Source organism: Emydura macquarii, unplaced genomic scaffold (genome assembly GCF_026122565.2).
Source record: "Emydura macquarii macquarii isolate MOO-44397 ecotype Brisbane River unplaced genomic scaffold, CSIRO-AGI_Emac_v2 contig_3603, whole genome shotgun sequence".
Lineage (NCBI taxonomy): Eukaryota > Metazoa > Chordata > Testudines > Chelidae > Emydura > Emydura macquarii.
Genome location: NW_027133740.1, coordinates 445,321 through 462,445, shown reverse-complemented (window position 1 = coordinate 462,445; position 17,125 = coordinate 445,321). Strand labels below are relative to the sequence as shown.

The following is a 17,125-nucleotide window of genomic DNA, read 5'->3' as shown; positions in this document are numbered from 1 at the left end:
ACTGGTACCCACACACACACATTCATGCTGAGCTCTGAGCTGCCATATAAGGCGACACACCTGGCCGGTTCTGATGTCACGATAACCATGGAAGCTGAATTCAAGAGTTTTGTTGACATCATCAGAAAACCCCCGCCCGATGCGTGATGCCTCATGTTTTGCTGCAACTGTGGCTTCAGTGGTTGATGCAGCACAAACGATTTCTCAAAGACAACCTGTCGTTCTCCATTTATGAGAAAAAACCAGCCCTTGTCCCAAGCCTTTCTGCTGTTTGTTTTGTTCCCAGGCAGCAGCTCACAAAGCAGGGCCAAGACGCAACTGCAAAAACACTCATAAAACATTGGTTTGAATGATGTTGATTTTTAAAATGATGAAGAACATGGGAGCAGGAAGGAAGATCTGGGGGAAACATGATAAAAATTCCCCTCCCACAGGTGTCTTCCTATAAAGAGGAGACCCAGGATAACGGCCGTGATGATAGTCTCAGGGGCACTCAGAAAAAGCAAGCACACCGCTAGGGTGCATAGGGAATGGGATAGCAAGTAGTATGGAAAATATTATAGTGCCGTTATCTAAATGAATAGTTCATCCTTATCTGGAATACTGTTCTGGTCATACAGATGGGGTCCAGAGACAGGAAAGGGAATGATCAGAGGCCTGGAAAAGCTTCCATAAGAGGAGATATTGGAACTGTTTAATTTCCAGAAGAGACGGATAAGAGGGGACATGACAAAGAGATGGGAGAGGGAAAGTAAATCAGGCACTCCTCCTCTCCTCCTCTCCTAGTATAAGGGCAAGAGCTTGGTCAGTGAAGCTGAAAGGTAACAAATTTAAAACTGGTGAAAGGAAATATTTCATTACACATTTACCTGTGGAACTCACTGCCACTGGATACCATTGAGGCCAAGAGCTTAGTAGGAGTCAGCAATGGAGCAGACATTTTTACAGATAATGAGAACACTGATAGGATATTTTAAAAGACGGGATATCAACCCTCCTGTGCAGGGGCGTAAACCAGCCACTAAATGATGGGGGATATGAAGAAACTTCCCCTGTGGGCAGGATGGAGCATAACTGACCACTAGGCGTTCCTCAGATCTTCCTCTGAAGCATCTGGGGCTGGGCACTGTCAGAGACCAGATATTGAACTAGATGGACCATTAGTCTGATCCAGTCTGTTCCTATATGGATGGGACCCCTCCTTAGCCAACCGGATGGCGCCTAGTTCTGTAAATCTCCCTCTCTTCCCCCAGCCCTCTCCCTTCTTCCTCACAAGCCAGTGTATGCCATGTGTGCTGCCGTGCCCCTGCGTGTGAGTACATGTGCTGCTGCATTAGCCCTTGTGGGTTTGGAAAGCAGGACACATCTCAGTGTGTGCAGTGGTCTGCTGCTTACTTTTTCAGGTGCTCCTGCGGCATTATAAATGGTCACGTGCGGTTGATTCAGCCAGTTCAGAGGAGCTGTAACAATAATATGTGCCCATGTGAATTTATCACTGGTGCCCTTGGCCTGCACCCCGTTGTTTGTCACACTTACTTTTTCTGTCTGCTTTTCAATTAGACTATACATTCTTCATGGCAGGGACCATATCTTCCCATGGCTTTGTGCTGTACCCAGCATCATGGGGCTCCGATCCTGACGGGAGTCTGTGTATTACTGTACTATAAACAAACACAGAGCAATGACATTATGATGAATAGTAGGATAATAATAATGCTATCATCTTCTTTAGCACTGATCATCCACAGATCTTAAAGCACTTTACAAAGATTGGCTCCATAGTTACAACCCTGCACATGCAAAAATAGACACACAGAGTCTCACACACACAAAAGACTGCACTTTCATCGCACTTTTACTTTTAAAAGCAAACAGAAAAGTGTCGTGACAACAGGGGCTGGCTTAGACATCTGTGTGGTGTTGAAAAAAGGTCTGAAAAGTGATCTGGATTGGTAAATGATGCGCCTTAGCTTATGCCACCCTCTTGACACCTTTCTTTAGAAGTGCAGGCACCATTCCCCTCAGAGTCAGTGTGTTGGCATCACATCTGACAGGACCATCCTGTTTGTTTAGCTGGGACTTTGGGAAGCTATGGAAAGAAACTGGAAAACCTTCCAAAGAGTATAGTAGCTATAGCCCGTGATAGGAGACCAAGACATGTGTGAAGGGATCTTGAGAAACTGCAACTTCAGGCAAACCCCTTTGATGTCATTTTAACCACGTATTCAGCGTCTCCTTGCCAATTGTTCTGACTCTATATATGTTGGCTTGCCCAATATCAATTTTACCTGCTATGATATAAACTTAGACCTCAGTTCCAGGAGTGTGACTCTCATTAAATCATGCCTTTAGGGTGAAGGCCCGGTCCTGTACACTCATTTCACATGGGAATAAGTATCTCATAGGCCCTTGTGCAGCTTCCTGAATGTGCATCAGTTACACCCTTGATTTTCTAAAGTTCTGCTTCTTTATCTCTAAAATCTCTACAGTCGATCCTTTGCGTGGCAAGGAAGAGCTGTGTGCCCCTGGGAAAGAGAATGCTCCGTGTATGCTCCAGGAGAAACCCCAGCACTGACAAGTGGACAAAGGACCATCTTGAATATGAAACCCACCGTTGATGCCAAAGGAAGAGAGAGGGTGCGGGGACAAGGGCCGGACACCACTATGTGCTGGCCGGTGGTAGATTGGCACCTAGGAGCTATGGTGAAATGGAAAGAGCAGGGGCGAATCCTGCCAACAGCTGTTCTTCCCTTGGAAGCAAACCTTAGCTGCCTGTGGCACACCCAGTTTACTCTCCCGTGGGCAGTAATACTGTGTCTGATTCCGGTTGTTGAACTAGGTGTAGCTGAGCAGCCTGTGGTCAGACTAGATGACCTGGTGGTCCCCTTCTGCCCTTAAACGCTACGGGTCTCTCTTCACCCAGGAAACACGCCTGCTGCCACCTTGAAATCTCTTGGATTCCCTTCCTCCTGCTTATGATTCATCCAGACAAGCAGGATGCAGAAACACCATGTATCTTAGGTTTTCCTATCACACAAGCCAAATGACAGATCATGGCTAGGTGAATTATTTGCTACTCTCTTCCCTTCTCTTGTCTGATACCCCATTCCTAGCACTCTCCTATACCCCCACCCTTCTGCCCGCAGCTCCCCTAGCTCTGACCTGCCTGTATCCGAGTTCCCTAAGGGCGAAATTCAACCCAGAGCAGAGGCTTCACCCACCTCCAGGGCCCTTATGAGCCACTTAAACCTCATGTTAAGGGCTTAAGTGCTGCACAGAGCTTTGGCATTCTGCCTGGGAGTGCATTTCCCCCTTGAGGAAAGCTCTCCCCGCTGGACTCCATCCCACAGCTTTCACCTCAATAGCCTAGACTCGCTCTGTGCCCTCAGAGCTACACACGTGTAAATATCTTGGCCTAGTTTTCCATGCAGAGGGTTTTGTAACCTATCCCTGTAGGACGGGATGACCCTCACTTCATCACCGTAAAGGTCCAGCCCAGCCGGGTCTTGCTTCTCTTCTCACTCACATTGGTTTTGCTCTGAGAGCCAATGCGGCTACTCCTGACCGATACTGGCGTGTCTGAGAGCCCCTGGCTTCTTCCTAGGAAAGATTCCCCTCCCCCGGCCTGCCCACGCCTTCCCCTAGTCTAGGGGTTCCCAAACTGTTGGCCACAACCCCACGCGGGGTCGCTCCATCAGCAGACGGGTTTGTGGCAATCCCGGGTGCGTGGCCCAAATGGCGCCCGCCACACAACATGGCCTCACACGCCCCACACACGCGAGGTCGGGCCACACGACATGTTGCGCCACAAAACGGCGCCCTTCACGCAGCATGGCCTCAGACTGGCTGTGCGTGCGTCGTGTCACGCTGTGAGGAGGACGCCATTTTGTAAAGCAACATGGCCGCCGCCACGCAGCGCCACCCTGCCCGTACACTGCGTGTGAGGTGACACTGCACGGCGGACGCCATCGTCAGGTGCTGTCCTCCAGGCTGTCTGGGGTCCCGGGAAGCAAGACATGTGAAAAAGGGGTTGTGAAGGGACAATGTTTGGGAACCGCGGTCCTAGCCCAGCCAATCTCTCCCCCTCCCTCCCCAAAACTGACCCTAGGAGATGTAGAGGGAGAAGTGGGGAGCACATGGTGTCGCAGAGACCCAGCGCCCTTTCCCTCTGCACGGTCCCAAGGGCAGAGGGTCCTCTCTGTGCATGGCTCCCCGGGAGACGACGCAGCCCTACAGTTACAAACCAGGATAAACGGCAGCAGGCCAGGTCCCATATGGCACTGGTGCAGCCCATCTACTTGAGAGTTGCACTGCACCAGAACCAATATTCCCCGCAGAGGCCAGGCCTTAGCCTTCTGGGTTTCGAGCGCTGGTGGCTTGCAAAACAGTGGCAGACCCAGGATGTAAATTCCATGATCTGGAAGCATTCGGCAAGTCACCTCCTGCCTGCAGCCTTCCTTGAGGAGTCGGAGCCCATCAGAAGCCAGCTGGCCTTAGAAAATACGCCTCTCCATCGGTGTTTGGCAGTGTGTGTGTTAAAGGGCTGCATGCGTCGCTGCCCCATTTGGTTAATCATCATTAAAATCCTTGGCACTAGCTAAACTGACGCTAGTGCTGTCCTGATGAAGCAGTCACGGCTAACGTTAACAGAGAGAGAGAGACACACACACACACACAAACGAAACCTCACCTTCAAGCAGAGATCAAGCAGGGAGAATTTCAGGCCAGGAGTTGGTGCTTCACCCCCCCCCCCCAATTTGACAGCAGGGGTCGTGACGGAAGCTAATCTGCATCCTTAAGCAGTGCCAGGGGCCACTTATGATGATGTAGGTGATGGCTGAGGGTTGCTTTTGAGGATGTCCGGAACAGGTTCCCGGGGAAGATGAAGGCTGGTGGAAGAGCTGTGCTTAGGCTAGGGGGGTGGCAGGCTGGGGCTGGGCAGCGGATATTGAAAAGGAATATGGGGGCATTGAAAAAAAAATCAGACCCTGTTGTGAGAAGAGAAAGACAATGGGGAGAGGAGACAAAGGGGGAGAAGAGAGACAAAGCTGGGGGCAGGGCCGGGGTGAGACATGGAGATGGAGTAAAGGGCCAGGGGAGGCACCGGGGCAGGGGTAGGCAGAGGGGGAGGGAAGGGCCGGGGGGCAGGGGGAGACATAGGGGGGAGGGAAGGGCCGGGGGGCAGAGGGAGGCAGAGGGGGGAGGGAAGGGCCGGGGGAGGCACGGGGGGGTGCAGGGGGAGTCAGGCGGGGAGCCATCGGGTTTCTGGCTGACGCAGCCTGCCCCCGGGCCTGGGGAGCGGGTATCTGCCTCCCGCTGGGGCGCTGCCGGGAGCCCGCGGGCCGGGGGGGGGGGGATGAGCAGGGACCCCGGCCGCCTCCCCTCCGCTTTTGCTGCAATCTCATTGTCATTCCGCTCTTGCCTCTTGATGTCACCCTCCGCCCTTCCCGCCGCGCAGCCGGGGTGGGGGAGGAGCTGGGGGAAGCGGGGGTGGAGGGGAGCTGGGGGGGCCGGGGGAAGGGGGGGTGGAGGGGAAGAGGAGGTGGGGGGGGGCCGGGGGAGGAGCTGGGGGAAGGGAAGGGGAGCTGGGGCGGGGGGACCGGGGAGGAAGGCACTGGGGAGCTGGGGGAGGGGATGAGCTGGGGGGCAGGAGGAGGAGGGGAGCTGGGGGAGGGGGTCCGGAGGGGAGGAGCAGGGGGAGGGGGCTAGGGGAGGGGGAAGGGACTGGGGACCGGAGGGGATGAGCTGGGGGGGGGAGGGGAGGAGGGGGCCGGGGGGGGGGGAGGAGCAGGGGGCGGGGGCCGGCGGAGGCGAGCTGGGGGAGGACCTTGCAGAGCGGGGGCCGGGGCGCTCCAGCCCCGGATGCATGACTTCATTCTTCCGCCCGGGTTTCCTTTATGATGTAGGGCTGCCCCGAGCCCGGCGCGCAGACACGCACAGCCCGCTCGCTCGCTCGCTCGCTCGGCTGCCCGCACCTTCCCCTCCTCGCCTCGCCTGCCGGATCCTCGCCTCCAGCCGCCCCGCAGGACCCCGCCCGCCGCCACCATGTCCGAGATCCTGCCCTACAGCGAGGAGAAGGTGGCCCGCTACGGCGCGGACTCCGAGGTCAGCGAGATCTCCTTCAGCTGCCGGCTGCAGGACACCAACTCCTTCTTCGGGGGCAACCAGGCCAAGCGGCCCCCCAAGCTGGGGCAGATCGGCAGGGCCAAGAGAGGTACGCGCGCCCGCAGCCCCCCCGCCTTCCCCGCCAGCGGCTCCCGGGGTCCCTGGGACCCCCCAATCCGGATCCGCAGTGGGGAGGGGTCTCCCCAGGCTCGGAGAAGGGGAAGGGAGGCGGCTCCCCCCATTGGGGCTCCGCTGCTGCCTGCCCCACCCCCCTCAGATGGACCCCGTTTAATCTCCGAGGGGGGGGGGGGGGGTCCCCCCCACTCCTCCCCGCGTTCCCCTGGAGGGATCGGAGCGGATCGCGCCGGGCTCCATCATCGCACACGCCAGCCCCGCTGCAGAGATGGGGGGGGGGATTTCGCCAACCCCCAAAGGCCCCCTCGCCCCAGGACCCCGACTCCCTCGGCGCCGGGCTGGCTGCACTGCGCTCCGCTCGCCCTTCCCGGGCAGGCAGGCGGGGCGCGCTCCATTGTCTGCGCTTCCCCCCCCAGTGCCCCTGCTGGGGCTTTATTCCCCCCCGCCCCCCCATCTCCATCCCCCGTCTCCTGCTCCTGGCTGCGGTCACTTTGCATCACCTTGGCTCGTCCGGCGCCCCCGGCAGCGAGCGGGAGCTGCAAGGGGCTCGCTCCCGGAGCCGTTTCCCTGGAGCGGATTTCTCTAGCAGATGTTGGCTGGGGCGGGGGGCGGTAGGGGAGGCAAAGTCTGGGAGCCCAAGCCCCAGCTACGCCCCGCCAGAGGGCATCTCTGCCAGCCCAGCCTTGCGTAGGGGCTCCTGCGTCCGGCCCTGGCCAGATCCTGAGTGTGTGCTTGTCCCCCTGCAGTGGTGATCGAGGATGATAGAATAGACGATGTGCTGAAGGGGATGGCAGACAAGTCGCCTTCTGGGGTGTAAGCCGGCAGAGGAGGCGCCTGCACTGAGCTGCAGACTCTGAGCTCTGATTTTAAGCACTTTTGGCCGTGCATGTTTGTTGGATTGTGGTCAACGAGGAAAGCAAAGGAAGGAGATGAGGCTGCTGGCGACACCTTCCACCCCCATCCCAGACCCCAGCCCGAGGCGGTAACGGATGGGGCCATCTCACCCTCCTCAGCATCCAACCGAGAGCAAAGGGACAACCAGGGACAAAGGCCATCCATCCCAATCCAGATTGGCAGGGCGAGACGCCCACCCGGAGATACCCATCTCTTTCAGTCCCAGCTCCTGCCCTCACAACCCCCCTCCCTGGAGCACCCTGCAGAATGGGGGAGCCAGCTGCTGCCCATCCCAGCGCCACTTCCAGCGCCCTCCCGGGGAGCTGCCCATCCCAGCGCCACTTCCAGCGCCCTCCCGGGGAGTTGTCCATTCCAGCACCACTTCCAGTGCCCTCCCGGGAGCTGCCCATCCCAGCGCTCTCCCGGGGAGTTGTCCATTCCAGCGCCACTTCCAGCGCCCTCCCGGGGAGCTGCCCATCCCAGCACCACTTCCAGCGCCCTCCCGGGGAGCTGCCCATCCCAACGCCACTTCCAGCGCCCTCCCGGGGAGCTGCCCATCCCAACGCCACTTCCAGTGCCCTCCCGGGGAGCTGCCCATCCCAGCGCCCTCCCGGGGAGCTGTCCATTCCAGCGCCACTTCCAGCGCCCTACCAGGGAGCTGCCCATCCCAGCGCCCTCCCGGGGAGCTGTCCATTCCAGCACCACTTCCAGCACCCTCCCGGGGAGCTGTCTATTCCAGCGCCCACTCCCCTCCCATTCCCTTCTCTCCAGCCCCCGAGTCCCCCTTCTTTCCCCATGCCACGACGCCAAGGTGCTGTTCCCCTGAAAGCTCGGAGCCCTTGGGATCGTCTCGCGTTCTCATCTCAAAGAGGGCTCCTCTAACGACGCACTTTACACCTTTCTCGGTCTCTCTCCGAGCGGCTGTGTATCTAACAGCTGCCTGGACACACACCTCTCCAGCTGTAGCAGGCTCATTGTGTGTGCAACCATCCCCTTCTGTATTTCAGACCCACACCCGTTCCCTAAGTCATACATACACCCCCAACATCTCATCCCTATCCAGTTTGCAAAATACCAGCAGATGGGAAGCAAATACAAAGCCAGCAGTGCTGAATGGAAGGCAGAGGTTCCGACACGGATGGATTATAATATAAAAGACAGTGATCGTTTTGCTGTCGAGAGACATTTTTGCTCCATCTTTTTTGCATGAGCTTCCTGGTCCTGGTGCCACATCTTGGTGCCACTGGTCATCCCACTACGGCACGCTTCTTTTTAACAGAACTCCTCATATTTGTATTTTTATATCCGAATCTTTGTTAAAAATGATCTGCTAATGTCTAATGTTGAAATATTGCATCAAAGATTGTTCATATTTTTTCCATAAGAAAGAAAAAATTGTATAGAAATGGAATTTCCATTGCAAAGCAGATATATGTTTAAAATGGTTGGTTCTCTTAATTCTATATAGCAGTATTGGACAGGACTTCTTGAATGTGGCTAGGGTTTTGCACACATCAAAACACCAGTAACAAAAACAAAACAAAACAAATGTATCTAAGAATCTTATACTGTGATCAATGGCTTTGTTGGTGGACCATGTAGAAACACAATGACTTTAGGGGAGCTTATTGCCCTGGTGACAAATGTATTTGGATAACTTGCTGGTTATTTGATGCCTCTTTCTTGGGGGATGTTCCAAGTTGGTGTTTTTAATTTTGTACTTTAATTTAATTTAATTTTTTAAAAGCTTATTCTGGTCTGATGTGCATGAGAAACCATCATCCTTTCAATAATATACTACGTCATTTTATGAAGACAACAAAGCAAAAAACAATGTCATGCCATTCTAAGAATGACCCATTGTAAATTTTAATGCCATTTTTCACTGTATTGGTGAACAAAACTCAATGAATAAATACATACATGTAACAAATGGAGGAAGCGAGCCCTGGGTTTCTTCCCTAGTGAGATTTCTGTGATTGGCCTTGATCCAAACCTCAGTGAAATGAACGGAAAACCTCCGGTGCAGTCAACAGGCTTTGGAGCAGGACTGTTGAGGGAATGGTTGAGAGATTATTCAAGGGCTTCTACCATGTTCTCCAGGAAACCACAGCCCCCAGAGAACTGCACTGGGTTGCAGGCATTTGTGCTGCAGTTGCCACCTCCCTCCCTGGCTTGACCCTCTGCATTGCTTCGGGTTCAAGAGCTAGGGGTAGACCCCCACGCTCAGGAATGCTGCTGGATCCCAGAGGGTCACACTCCAAGCCCCTGCAGGTTCGCTGGGAAGGAATCGGGTGACCTAGTTTTTGCTTTAAACAGAAATAGGAATCGGGCTGTTGAGAGGCTTGTGGCTGTTAAATATTTTACTGGGGCCTCTCAGAGGAGCTGCCCTCAACCTGGGAGGGGGTGGAAGGAAATACGCAGCAGCGAGCTGGAGGAGAAGGTCGGTCCCAGAGGCACCTGGAGCCCCATGGAGTTAACATTGCTTTCCAGCTCATAGTCAACAGCCAGGCAAGCACATCACAAGGCCCAACACAACTGGTTATTGGCCACAGCACCCAGCAGGAAGCAGGGCTGAGGGGAGCAGAGGAGAAGGGGAGCAGCAAGGTATCCGCGGCCAGGCCATCGGGTGCTCTCTCTATTGCTGCCTTAGGCATAGGCTGATAGGAAGCCTTGGATAGACTCATGGACTTTAAGGCCAGAAGGGACCATAATCATCTAGTCTGACCTGCACAAGGCAGGCCACAGACCCGCGCCCACCCCCTTCTGTAATAGACCCAGAACCTCTGGCTGAGCGCCCACAGCCCTCAACTCATGTTTAAAGACTTCACGTTACAGAAACTCCACCATTTACACTAGCTCCAACCTGCAAGTCCCCTGTGCCCCCCACACTGCAGCAGAAGGTGCAAAACTCCCAGGGTCTCTGCCAATCTGGCCTGGTGAATACAGATGGGGCAAAGCCCCACACCCACTTCTGAGCCCTGCAGACTTGCAAAAACCTGTTGAGACAGGAGACTGGAACCTCCCACCGGCCTTGGAAGTTTCCTTTAAACCACCGGGAAATGCACTTGGCAATTACAAGGATGTTTGGAAGGAGGAAGAAGTTCATTTTTACCTTTCTGGGGCCTGCCCCCACACACAATCCCTCTTTTACATATATTACATTAGCTTTTGCACTGATTTCTGTTTAAAGAACCCTTGCACTTTGTGAGTAACAAAGAGTCAAATTCAAATACCACAATTACAGGCAATGGGCCTCTCTACAAACACAACAAACCCCTGGCACGTGCACACATGCACAGGGAGAACCACATATGCACAGTCATTCACACAGGCAGGCCAACAAACTCACATGCAGTGTGCAGGCTCCCAGCTGCATATCTACACACACAACGACACAAAGGTACTCACACACACACACACACACACAGGCCCTCAACAAACACCAGCAGTACTTCCACACAGTAGGAGATAAACACACAATCACACACACATCCATCTCTGCCAAAGCTGTATTTCCATAGATTAACATTGACATGAACAAATTCCCAAAATGCTCCGTGTGGGGCGTCAGGGTCTGAGCGCCCTGGAGTTAAGTGTCTCTACAGCTGGGCCAGCTCCTGTCTCCTTCTGGTGGCAAGGGAAGCATGTGGGTACAGGATCAATGGTGAAACACGGGTGCCCACAGATCTTGCCCTGGCTGATCTCTCTCTGAGTGCTCCTGTCCGTGCCCTCTGAGCTGTAGAAGAGAGGAAGCTGCCCCTGAAGCCTCTGGGTTCTCAGCTGGCGTCACTCAGGTGCACATTTTACATTCACACTGTTTAACAGGCTGATCCTCTTCTAGCTCTCACTACTGAATCAGATTGTCAGATGCCTGCCTCTCCCTGGGACTCCAGCACCTCCCTGCCCCCTGCCTTCAGGGGGTCACAGAAACACACAGAGCAGGGGGCACTGAGACAGGGGACATTGCTACTGAAATATCCACACCGTCAGTGACAAGCAGACACAGCCCTTGTCCCAAGGAGCCCCTGTAAGGCCCCAGTTGTGAAGTCGGATCCACACAGGTGGGCCTGTGTGCTGACAGGCGTCCCATTCAATTGCATCACCCCAAACTAACGGGCGGGTTGCCACACGGAACACTTGAGTGGAGACCACAGCCCATGGAAAAGACCCTGCCTGTACCAGCTTTCTCAAGAGGCCTGGCACTTGCACAGGATGCTGTCTGCAGCACTGGTGCTTGGGCTCTAGTCGCCTCCGCCCACTGATCCCGTGTGGGTGAGAACAGCCCCTTTGATTCCCCATGCGGAGCCCAGCGTCAAAGACAGTGTCCTTTATCCAGAGACAGGCTCATGAGATTCCTAGCGGGGAGAGGCCTCCCCAAGGGCTGGACGTTGCAGGCTAAGCTGACCAGCACTAATGGACAATGGTGAGTTATACTCTGGGATCACCCAGAGAGAACATTGCTCCTCGCGCTCACACTGGTGTAGATCAGGAGTAACTCCACTGACATCCATCAAATTACCCTAGTCTCAAATCCTCAGGCCCGCAATGTGCTGGACACATGCAAACTACAGTGGGGCAGGGGGGAGAGAGCCATCCCCCAGCAGTGGGGGGTCTGGGTCAGAGCCAGGAAGCAGATGGACGGACGGACGCACGCACGCACGCACGCACGCACGCACACACACCAGTGTACTCACAAAGGGTTACTGGAATCCCAGCTTCTTCGCATAGTCCTGGTTTGTGGCCACAAGAGAGAAGGGGGCAGCACCCGTGTATGGGGCTGCTCTCTGGCAGAGGTCACCCCCCACGCACGCCAGTGTAAACGATGCACAGCCCAGAGCAGCACCAGTGAGAAAGGGTCATAGCCTCACCATGCAGCCCCGAGCGCGGCGGAGGCTCATCTGTCAGGGGCTGCCATACCGCAGAGGGGTGTTGATTAATGCTATTGACTCGGCTCAGACCTCCGGCAGTTTCCATGGACGATCCCGCCAGGGTTTCTTTCCCACGGTGCTGGAGCTGACTGGGCGAGGCCTGGGTCAGCTCCAACGCTGGGCTGGCAGGCTGAAGAGATTCCCCTTCCCCGGAGGCTGCACAGCATTGCGAGATGGGAGCTGATTGCAATAAAGGGGACACTCACCCGCCTTCCTGAGAGCAGGCTCCCCCTGCCCAACCTCCCCCCACCCCATATGGCCCACAGGAAAGGGGGAGGAGGCCAACTCCTGCAGCCTCGTCTGGAGCCCATCCTGCCCCAGCCTTCAGCACTTACCCAGGTCCCGTTCCTGTGCTTCCTCTGTCCCCACTGTGGCATTTTAGCTGTGGGGTGGGGGCTTAAAGCACAGTCCACGGCCACATGAGAATAGTAGCTAGTGAGCCCTTGCTGGTGGCAAGCGCTGGCGCACAGCCTGGCTCCTGGACCTGACCAAGCACAGGGTCAATTGACTGTGGGAATGGGTATGTCTGATCAGGCCAATGTAAACTCAGGCCTCTCCCCACCCTACTGCTGTGTGCTAAGACACCCCCCGCAGTGCATTGGCCCAGATCCTGCACACAAGATTCTCTCCTCCCAGAGTAAGGTGCCTGCAGACACCTGCCCCTCCCTCAGCATTAAGAAGGGGGAAACAGAGCAGGTCCTTAGCTCCCAGCCAGGCCACCAGCAGCTGCCAGGAGCAAGATGGCTACTTTAGGGCAGCAGCTGGTGCTACATTTAAAGGGCCAGCCCCCAAAATGCACACTGGGAAAAAAGTTCCTACACGATGGCGACCGTGGCCAGCGGAGATTTAATAGGGCTGGAAGATGCTGCTCCTGGGTCAGGGGCTAACTTGGGGCTGTGCAGCTCCCTGTGTTATGGCATCACCGCTCTGCTTAGCTGGCCGGGCCTGTCCCTGTGCTGAGCGTAACTGGGCAAGAACCAAGCATGTGGCTCGTCCCCCTGTGTGAGGCCAGAAATTGGCTCCTCTTCACGTCTAGCCCAGCATGCCATTGAAACGCCGTCACTTGCCCTAGCTAGCATTGCTCGATGGACAGGCAGCAGGGCGGGTACTGCTCCCCCAGCCTTGCTGAGTTACCGAAAGGGAACGGTGAGCAGGCCCCTCCCCTCGCGCGCAGGATGCTGGGGGGTCAGCATCACGTCGGGGACTTGACACTGCCAGGTGCCTGGCCCCGCTTCCCACCAGTGGGCTCCAGCCGCAGAACATTCACAACAGGCCAGCGACACCGTCGGTTCACGTGTTTATTGGGGCAGAGCCGGCCCCGAGGTTTGGTATTGCCAGACATTGTCTTTCTAATGGCGTCAGAGCCAATTGGACAGGCATGAAGCCAGTTGGTGCAGGACACCCCCTTTGCTGGTGGGGGGGGGGGGTCTCACAGGCTGAGCGTGCCAGTGCGTGACCCAGCTCCTAGTTTTCACGCGGTCAGCGTTGCAGCCAGTTGCCGCTGGAGGGCCCTCCCCTTTGCGCTGGGCGGTCTAGATGACACAGAACGCTAGCCCACTCCTCGCTAACACACCAGGGTCTTGAGCAGTTTGCTTTTCCCCTCCAGACCAGCGCACGGTGCCCAGCTCGTCCACGCGCATCAGTTTTCGTAACTCTGGCCAGTCCCACCGGAGTTTCCCAGCAGGCTGCCGGCAGCTCATGGGCCCCCAGAGGAACATCAATAGAATCACGCTGGGTAACCAGAACTCACAGGCAGCTGTGCTGTGAACCCGCCAGCAGGGAAAGCGTCGGGCCCAGCCCAACCTGTGCTACTGAATTCTGTGGGCCACAACCTCAGCTGCTGTAAATTGGCATTGTTCCACTGACCTCAATGGAGTGCTGCTGATTTACACCGGCTAAGGGGCTGGATCTCCAGAGCTTGGAGCTTACGGGACGCCAAATAATAATATTAAAAAAAAAATACAAAAAAACCCATTGGCTGAAAGCTTGGCTTAATCTAAGGGCAGCTGGGGAGATTTCAGTCCTCTTCTGTCCCTCCCAAGCAGGGAGAGGGAAATGGTCGGAGAGCTGACGTGAAGCATTGTGTCTCTGAATGCCAAGGTCAGGATTCTGGCCAGGGATACAATGCCCCACAGAGAGTGTCTCACAGGCAGCATAAGCCAGAGGAAACTGCAAAAGACAGTCCCAGGAAGGGCTCCATGATCCCAAATGGCCTGTGTCCCCAGACAGAGGGAGTACAGGTTTTGCATAAGGAATCCTATCATCCTCCGTGGAACGGGGAGGGGCTCCAGGACAAACACACCCCTTGTCTTTGGTGCAGGCAGCTGTTTTTGGGGCACCATGGGCTACCTGCTCAAAGCACCGTGGGACAGCGTAGCAAGGCAGCGTGCTGGCTACGGCTGCAGGAACCCAGCTGTGGTGGCATCAGGGCTGTTGCTTGGATCTCAGCGGAAGGATGGAATTTGTAATGAAGCAGCCCCTGACTGTGCCCCTGACTGGTTCCTGCCACAGTGGGCAGGGTCTAGCACACACCCTGCTCTCCCACCTAGCACCCACACCTTGCACTCCTGCCCGGCAGCAGGCCCGTTGCACCCCGCCCATCATACAATGCAAGTCCCATCCCTCCACGGGCTTGCTCCTCACAGAACCTTCTGTGACTCCCGGCAGCGAGCGAGCGAGCCAGTGGTTCTGACTCACTGAATGTTTTCCTCCTTGTGGGGCTACAGACCGTGGGTGACACAGAAGCAGCTATGCCAGGTGCCAAAGGAAGAGCAAAGCCTTCCCGGGACCCTGCCTGTGCCTGTGCCCATTGCTGATGGACACAGACAGAACACGCAGCTGCACTAGGACCGCCAGGTCCCACAGCTCAGCTGCTGCTGGCTCCTGTCACGTTCCGAGCTGCCGAGGCGTTCGCTAGCAGACAGGTGAAATGGAGAGAGGCAGGTCTGCCAGCCAGCAGAGTCTCCGCTTTCGGGGGCCCACGAGCCATTTGCTATTGCACACGTTCATTCACTTTGGGGTGCTCTCTGCAGGCGAGGCTCTCCTGACACATTCAGTGTCACTCTGGTTCCTACCCAGCCACAGATCCACCCAGAGCACAAATCAGAGACAGCCAAGCCAGACAGCAGAAGGTCCAGGTTGTGGCAGGAACAGGGATGTTTGCTGAATCTTGGAGCCGCAGGGTGTGTAGTGCCAGCACCTCCTCTGCCTGCTTTCGCCTTCATTCCCCTGGGAGTTTAAAGAGCCCATTCTGGCGAATCATTCAAAGCCTCCTCAGTTACTTTGTGGAACACTCTTATTTTTGCTTTTTACCTGCACTTAGTGCTGGGACATGGCCCCCCTTGATCACCGTAGACAAGCTCTAGATTAGCTCCTTCGGGCAGGGACTCTGTCCTCACCAAGTACAGACAGCACCAAGCACAAAGGGAATCAAGGCTTGGGGCCCACAGAAGCTACCAAAAATATAAACAAGAACAAAGATCAAATGTACCCCAATCTCCTCCCAACTGCGCATGGACCTGGAGCTCCAGGGGCTAGAGGGGAGTTGAATCTCCACAGCTCAGAAAGGGACCATTCAAACAATCTAGATTTACCTTCCAGATAATGCAGGCCAGAGAACTCCACCGTTACTCCTGTAACAATAAAGGACTGCACCTACCATGGGGCACAAACCCATGTCTCTGAGATTCAGTGGCATGCCAGGGGTCTCTGGTGCCTGGGGGCCAACACTTTCATTTGCAATCCCCTCACAGTAACGCCCCATGGGGATGGGGGGTGTCTGCGGGCCTGTTTCCCGCTCTCCCCCACCATTGGCAGCAGCAGCGCCCCATGGGGGGGGGGTCTGTGGGCCCGTTTCCTGCTGTCCCCCCACTCCCCCGTGCTGTGGGGCTGGCGGGTGCGGCTGGGAGATCCGCGGGGGGGTGGACATGACGGGCTCTGGTCCCCACAGCTCCCTCATTGCTCTTCCCGCAGGTGTAGTACCAATAACCAGCACCTATCAGACTTTGAGACCTAGGTCTGGAACAGTCTCAAATTCTGATCAGTCCTAGTTATCGATACTACAGTCAGCACAGCCGCAGGCCCCTGTCCGCCTGCGACAGTGGGGGGCCGCTCCTCCTCCAACGGCTCAGCTGACACCTCCAGACCGATGCCTGAGTGCATGGATCCCCCCACAATCTTCCCCTCTCGGTACGCCACTGCTGAGATTACTCAGACTCTTTTGGGTGGGCTAGCCAGGCTCACTGAGTCCTTAAGTTTGCTAATGAGTCGGCCAGTGACGCTGTAAATCGGACTCGTGGAGTCTTCTATAGAGACAGCTCTTCACTTGGCATGCACTGAAATCCCCAAATCATGCCTGCTAAACTTCCAAGATCTTACCAAAGTCCAGCTAATTGGCGGACTTCAGGAAAAACGGTTCCCCCCAACCCATACTAACCCGTCCAAGGCTTTCACTGTGCCCCTGCCCATCACACATGGATTCCACACAATCCTTCCAGACCACTTGGGAAAGAACCAGCCCAATTCACTTCAACTGCTCCCAAAGTGGCAGCTGAAAAGTGAAGTGCGTTTTCCACCCATTTTATCCATACAGATAAATCTAGGTCATGAGCAACATTAAAGATTTCATGCACACAAATTTTATGCAGAGCTAATATAAACACTGGGAAACATCAGAGTTTTTATCAGACCCGTGTGGGCGGAGAGGCACTGGTAGCCAATCTGGTGCTGCAGCTCCGACTCAGCGGCTGCAGCGGCTCTGAGGAGCTGGAAAGGTGTGTGCGAGCGAGGGAGCCAGCCAGATGACTAACAGGGAGAGGGCTGACATTTACAAGCTCCCACATACATGTGGCAAGCGATTGTGCTTCACAGATCCGGCCCAAAGGCAGCAGGAGGGAAAGACACGCAAGGGTGAAGAAAGCCAACTCCACGGCCACAGCGGGGGGATGGCATGAGACGCTCACTGGGGAGAACCTGAACAAATGGGGGGCAGCGTCAGATCCATTTTAACATCGGGGTGTTATTTGTGGGAGGGTCCCCATCCGTGTAGAAGGGGCTGATGC

The 17,125-nt window shown here is 55.7% G+C and overlaps 1 protein-coding gene across 1 annotated transcript; it reads left to right on the top strand.

Annotated features, from left to right (window-relative positions):
- The first annotated feature begins 5,811 nt into the window (after nucleotides 1-5,811).
- CAMK2N2 (calcium/calmodulin dependent protein kinase II inhibitor 2) lies at nucleotides 5,812-9,071 on the top strand. Its single transcript, XM_067536560.1, has 2 exons — nucleotides 5,812-6,214; nucleotides 6,987-9,071. Exons 1-2 carry the CDS (start codon nucleotides 6,046-6,048, stop codon nucleotides 7,055-7,057), a joined length of 240 nt encoding a protein of 79 aa, XP_067392661.1. The 5' UTR covers nucleotides 5,812-6,045; the 3' UTR covers nucleotides 7,058-9,071.
- The last annotated feature ends 8,054 nt before the right edge of the window (nucleotides 9,072-17,125 follow it).

Excerpts from the sequence above, each read along its gene's own strand:
- CAMK2N2 (XM_067536560.1), top strand. The coding sequence starts at position 6,046 with ATGTCCGAGATCCTGCCCTACAGCGAGGAGAAGGTGGCCCGCTACGGC. Across the intron at positions 6,215-6,986 it reads GATCGGCAGGGCCAAGAGAG|TGGTGATCGAGGATGATAGA; the intron begins GTACGCGCGCCC and ends GTCCCCCTGCAG.